Source organism: Bactrocera dorsalis, chromosome 5 (genome assembly GCF_023373825.1).
Source record: "Bactrocera dorsalis isolate Fly_Bdor chromosome 5, ASM2337382v1, whole genome shotgun sequence".
Lineage (NCBI taxonomy): Eukaryota > Metazoa > Arthropoda > Insecta > Diptera > Tephritidae > Bactrocera > Bactrocera dorsalis.
In genome coordinates, this window is record NC_064307.1 from 73,761,919 (window position 1) to 73,768,072 (window position 6,154).

Below are 6,154 nucleotides of genomic sequence, written 5' to 3' on the forward strand. Positions count from 1 at the left end.
TTGTTTTTAAAGGCATGCGCCGTACATATTCGTAAAGTAGAATTAAAAATAAGAATTTTAAGACATTTCCCACGAAAATTGATGCATGTTTCCGGAAAGCCGAACTGCTGAACATTTGCCCAATCTTATAACATTTATATACGAAACCGTAGTGGTTTGATCCATTATCCGTACACACATTTTCCATAATAACAACTGGAAACGAAATTGTATAGAAGTTAATCTATATCTCTATATATATCTCTATATATATTATATACATAATATATATATATATTTTATATATTTATATATATTAATTTGTTAAAAAATTTAACAAAAGTGTTAATTTTAAACCAATAAGAAAGCAACTCTGCACCTTCAGACAGCTGACATATTCTGCTTTGTTTCGCTTTCATTACTTCTGACTCACTATTCTCTGAATTTTTCATAATTAATAAAATAAGTACATACATAAATTTAAGTAAATAAAATAAATACAATAAGAAGCCATAAGGAAGAAGTACATGCTATTTGCATAGTGAAAAATAAGCGAAAGCAATTTTCTTAGTGAAAGTGAAAACTAAACGATTTTCTGGATTTCAATCATTGCAAATCGATATTAGCAGACAATGAGACTTTACTAATATTACTGAAAGTTTAACAAAAAAAAGTAAACAATGCAGTATTATACCGAAAAGAGTGTAAAAGTTGCACTACTGTTGACGTTTATTACGTTGTCCAGATGCAGTGATATCACGCAGCAAGTTTTTGGCGATGTGAAGGAAGGCATTGTTGCAGCATTTGGAGATTTCAACTCTGATGAGTTGACTGATGTCTTCTTAATAAGAGATCAAATGAGTACCTTAGAAATTCTATATGGTAACATATCTATATACATCTATTTAGTTTCTTTTTGAATGAATATATTAATATTTTATGTATTTCCTTCAAAGGTGCTTATACAGAACCTCTCTTACGACATGGTCCCTATTGCAATTTCGATGGTTATGAAATCACTAGTGTAGTTCCAGGAGATTTCGATGGCGATGCTTTAATGGATGTACTTGTAACGCTGCGGCCCAAACGAAATGCAGTGAAAAATATTTATAATGTGCATGTCAATTGGGGCGGTCCTGACGGTATTAATTGCTCTAATGTTGGAAATCCTATTTTAACCACCAAAGGTGAGCCTTTGGCATTGGATTTTAATCGTGATATGATCATTGATCTTTTCGGATTGGATGAAAATGGTGACCGAGCATTCTGGATATTCCAGCCTCAACGAAAAGCTCCAGAAAAGCGCTCACAAGCACCACCAAGCGGTTCTGAGCAAACTACCGCATCAATACGTATACCTAATGCCAACGCCTATTTAGATTTTAACGGCGACTTCACAGCTGACCTTATAGTACAGACCGAAAAGAGCTATGAGGTATGGTACGGTCGTATTGAAGAAAAGGAGGATTTTAGTTATAATCACAGCATTGATATCGATATCATTGGTTCGTCAAATTTCATGATTGGACAAGCGGTATTTGCTGATTTTGAGTTAGAGGGAGTCGAGAATATTATATTACCTGTCTGCATTCAAACGGACTGCTCAAACTCAACAGTTTTGGTGTACGATGGTAAAAGCTTCCGTGATGTTCACGTAAACTTTAAGGATCCACAAGGTGTACTATGGGGCTTTGTTCCGTCAATTGAATCAGATGTTTACCTGAAAACCATCACAGCACGTAGCGGAGATTTTAATATGGATGGTTATCCTGATTTGATTATAACGCTTCATACTATTAGTGGACCAAAGCGTATGCAAACTTTTCTTTTGGAGAATGTGCCCTGCAAAATGTGTAACAAACCTCTAAAACGAACTTTTGAAGTTAAATGGAATGGCTTAAGTCCAATGGGGAATGAAACTGTCGCTGGCGCATTCTACGATTTCTATCAAGATGGTAAGTATTCTTAAAAAATTACGTTTATAACAACATACAATATTTTTATCTTAAAGGTGTCCTCGATGTTATTCTCATTGAAAAAACTAAACAAGGAAAGTATCGACCACTAGCCTTCCGTAACACGCTGGACTATGATGCAAATTTTGTAAAAGTTATCGTTCTTACGGGACTTATAAATAGCAAAAATCCTACACAAACAACACCGTTAGGTAGGAAGCGACGAACTTATGGCACGAATTTACCTGGTCCACGTATCACCTACTCCACCACCACACAGGAGGGTGACCAACAACAAGGTTCAAGTGTTCAACTTCCACAATCTGCTTATTTCGCCCTTCAATTGCCTTACACCATTTTCGGTCTTGGACGTACACCCAATTTCGTAGACTCGCTGACCGTAGGTTTGGGCAGCAAATCGCGTACATGGACACAAGTTATACCGAACTCACAGATTATTGTTGTACCAAAGCCAGTGAGTGAACCTCAGCATTGGAAAGCACAGCTTTTCGTTACACCCAGCAAATTGATTTTAATGAGTGTGGTGGCGTTGGGTGGTACATGTCTGGTCATAGTGCTCATTATACTGGTTTTGTATATTAAAGAGAAACGTGAGGATAAACAAGAAAAACTGCAAGAAGCTCATCGCTTTCATTTTGATGCAATGTAAATCAGTGGCAATTGGAAATGCGGTACGGGTTAGCTCCTTGAAATGTTTATATATATTAATTTTACTCGATTTCTAGTGTAAAATCCTATTTTATTGCGAAAAGTGATTTTTATTTGTGTATCTCTATTGATAATACTTTATTGGTTATTTTTATTAATTATCTTTTTGAGTGGAACATTAATAAATTAAATTAACACCTCTAACTTAATAGTATTTATTAGTAAAAACGGAATATATATAAAATATGTATTAGTACTTTTTTTTACCGTGTAAATAAAATGTTTGGAATTCCCCGAGGGAAAAATAAGTTGTTTAGATAGCATTATACAACACTTTTTTGACAGTGCTGCCAAGCGAATAAAAGCGATGGCATGGCAACACTGTCAACTCCATGTCTGAGTTTAGCAAAGTGAAATCGGCGAAAAAAAATCATTGTTCATTGCTCACACGAAAATACAGTAACTTATAGTTAAGAAGATTATTTTCATAAAAAGCGAAACCAGAAAAGTCTTTAAAAGTGAGTTTTTTTACTGTTAATAACTTCGGTAATGTTCAAACTATAAATAAGTATATACAATGTCGATTGTAAAACTATTGAGGTGCTAAAAAGTCGAGTAAAAAATAATTCTTCCAGATTGCATGGTGCATGTATGTGTGTTTGTGATTTGTTTTATTTTTTGTTGTTTAAGGCCGCTTTTTTACTTTTGCCGTTACTGGAGCGCCTAGTTAGTAACAGAATTATTTAATCACAACAATATATGCATTTTTATAACATTGTGGCAAGAAACTCGAGGATGAAGAAGAAACTCTGTACGAAAATAGTCATGATTCAAGGGATTGCGTTTGTTTCAATCAACTGCTTTGTGCCTAGCCTCATTAACGATACATGCTCACCTTGACGTATCACAGATGACGGCTAATAAACGATAGGCATGGAGCATTGACCCTCAAAAGAATTTGTTAAAAAAAAATTCATTAATGCGTGCATTTATATTAAAAAATCTCGTAAACTGAAATCATATATTTGTAATATTTTTTTATTTTTATTTTTTTTAGCATACAACTCATTTAAATTTCAACTTTAAACTGAATATATAAGCGAAACCTTATCAACTGCCCCAAATGTCCGCAAATACAGCATCCACATCGAATCCGACGAGATCGTCTAACTCAACGACGATGACTTCGCATATCTTAAACGCAGCTAGCACCAGTATGCCCAGCAGACCGGCGGTACGTGCATTAGCGCTTGAATACAAGTCACTGCAAGAAGAGCCGGTAGAAGGTTTCCGTGTAAAATTGCTTAATGAAGATAATCTCTTTGAATGGGAGGTGGCAATATTTGGACCGCCGGATACACTTTATCAGGGAGGATATTTCAAAGCGCACATGAAATTTCCACAAGATTACCCGTATTCACCGCCATCTATACGCTTCCTGACAAAAGTTTGGCATCCAAATGTGTATGAAAATGGTGATCTCTGTATTTCCATATTACATCCTCCGGTAGATGATCCACAAAGTGGAGAACTCCCTTGTGAACGATGGAATCCAACACAAAATGTGCGCACCATATTGCTATCGGTTATATCGCTGCTAAATGAGCCGAACACATACTCGCCAGCTAATGTTGATGCATCGGTTATGTACCGGAGGTGGCGTGATTCGCAGGTACATTTTTTTTTCAAAATAGCTTTATATGCAATACTTTTTCTTGGGTTATAATCTGAAGTGCTTACTAATTTGTTATTTTCTTAGGGAAAGGATAACGAATACCCAAGCATTATACGAAAACAAGCACAGGCTGCTAATGCGGATGCTATAAGAGAAGGCATTGTCGTGCCGATGACACTTGAGGATTACTGCCTTAAGCCGGCACGTAAAACATCTACAGAACCGACGCTAGACACAAATTTCTTTGACGATGATTATGATTTGGAAACTGAAGACGATCTACCAACCGACGATGATGATGAAGACGATGACTATGACCTTGATGAAGACAACACAAATACGAAACGTAAAGATAATGGCACCGCGGATGAATCTGCTGATGACAGTGGTAAAGGTGAGACATCGTAATCTCACATTCAAATGAATAATGTTTTATTTTTTTGCTTCGGAGTGTAAAATCAAGGTAGAAAAGGCAAAAGATAAAATTGTGTGAGATTTTTTTTTTAAAGAAAGGTCGCAAGAAATTTTTATGCAGCGCATATGTGGCAACAAAATTCAGGAATAATTTAGCACTTATGTAGTGTATATATTTATAATAAAACAAGAAACAACAAATGAAAAAAAAAAGAAAGCGCACTTATCCCTTTGCTAAACATAAAAAATTCAAATGAAAAAATTTGACTTTTCAAAAAAGCAATAACGCAAATTTACCGTAATATTTTTTTTGTAAATGAAATGATAAATAAACAGACATGCATACATATACAATAAATAAATGAAATAATTAGAAGTGTGCAGATTAGTTTAGCAACAATTAAGTGTTTTTCTAAAAAGTAACAATAAAAATATTAAATGCAAACTTAACAAAAAATAATAATGTAAAGAGTAATAACAAATATTAAAGCCAAATAACAGAAATTAACTGACAAGAAATAGCAACAAAATGCCATAAACGTAGCGCTATAAATATCAACTAAAACTTTAATTGTATAATGCAAATTCGACGCTTCGTACACTACATTTACTAAAACTATGCATAATGACGTCAATTGACGACGAAAAAAGTTTATGTTAAAGAAATGTATTACCACCTTTTACAAAAGTTATTTCACTCCAGCTATCTCGCTGGTTTCAACGTACCATCAAATGACAAGCTGGTTACTTTTTATTACCAGTACGAGTACAGTTATCATAATTGAATGCAGATACAACAGCATTACATACATATATGTCTGTTACCCTTGAGACGCGTTTACACGTTTACACATTTTTAAATATTTAACATTTACTTTTAACAAAATACACACACACAATGTGTTGTTTATGCAATTCAGTTTTGAAAACATTGAATTTTTTTCGTATAATACTGCTTGTATACACGTATTTTTACTTAGTTTAATTTCGACACAGCAATACATAGCTTGTATTTTAAGTATGTTTATATAAATTTATTTTGGTATTCATCATATACATATGCACATGTACTGTTTTGTTCTAGAGCTATTATATTTTTATACTCATATGCGTACATACGTAATAATTTGTAATGTTTTATGTCTTTAAGATTTCGATTTTCTGCATTATTAGAAAATAGAAAGCTGGCGTTAATGTACCAACGAACTATTTATTAATTATTTAATTTCATTTATATGTATGTATGTAAATTTTCTATGTAATATGTATTCATACGAATACCAGTTTTAATATGTTTACGCTATATAAAATAAATTTAAACAAACTTTTGACCAACATATTTGGCAATGGAACATTTTCTCTAAAATTAAATGCACAAGTAACAACTGAAATTGGCTCAAAGTAAAACATATTAGTAAAAAAAAACGTTTTTCAAATTCAAGCGTTTTAATTTTCTTCGTCG

The 6,154-nt window shown here is 33.6% G+C and overlaps 2 protein-coding genes across 3 annotated transcripts; both read left to right on the plus strand.

Moving 5' to 3' along the window:
• The first annotated feature begins 372 nt into the window (after positions 1-372).
• On the plus strand, positions 373-2,807 carry LOC105227355 (T-cell immunomodulatory protein). The gene is made up of 3 exons (XM_011206645.4): positions 373-861; positions 936-1,934; positions 1,991-2,807. The coding sequence occupies exons 1-3, from the start codon at positions 660-662 to the stop codon at positions 2,602-2,604; spliced, it is 1,815 nt and encodes a 604-aa protein (XP_011204947.2). The 5' UTR covers positions 373-659; the 3' UTR covers positions 2,605-2,807.
• Positions 2,808-2,961: 154 nt separating this feature from the next.
• LOC105227357 (ubiquitin-conjugating enzyme E2 R2) lies at positions 2,962-4,908 on the plus strand. 2 transcript variants are annotated; one of them, XM_011206647.4, is made up of 3 exons: positions 2,962-3,121; positions 3,661-4,275; positions 4,363-4,908. In XM_011206647.4, the coding sequence occupies exons 2-3, from the start codon at positions 3,727-3,729 to the stop codon at positions 4,684-4,686; spliced, it is 873 nt and encodes a 290-aa protein (XP_011204949.1). In that variant the 5' UTR covers positions 2,962-3,121; positions 3,661-3,726; the 3' UTR covers positions 4,687-4,908. The 2 variants fall into 2 exon arrangements, with proteins under 2 accessions (XP_011204949.1, XP_011204950.1); XM_011206648.4 differs by lacking the exon at positions 2,962-3,121 and adding an exon at positions 3,131-3,149.
• Positions 4,909-6,154: the final 1,246 nt, after the last annotated feature.

What these genes read in the sequence shown, in the direction of transcription:
- LOC105227355 (XM_011206645.4), top strand. Translation starts at nt 660, where the DNA reads ATGCAGTATTATACCGAAAAGAGTGTAAAAGTTGCACTACTGTTGACG. An exon ending in TACCTTAGAAATTCTATATG is followed by an intron (nt 862 to 935) that starts GTAACATATCTA and finishes TTTCCTTCAAAG; the next exon opens with GTGCTTATACAGAACCTCTC. An exon ending in CTACGATTTCTATCAAGATG is followed by an intron (nt 1,935 to 1,990) that starts GTAAGTATTCTT and finishes TTTATCTTAAAG; the next exon opens with GTGTCCTCGATGTTATTCTC.
- LOC105227357 (XM_011206647.4), top strand. Translation starts at nt 3,727, where the DNA reads ATGTCCGCAAATACAGCATCCACATCGAATCCGACGAGATCGTCTAAC. An exon ending in GGAGGTGGCGTGATTCGCAG is followed by an intron (nt 4,276 to 4,362) that starts GTACATTTTTTT and finishes TTATTTTCTTAG; the next exon opens with GGAAAGGATAACGAATACCC.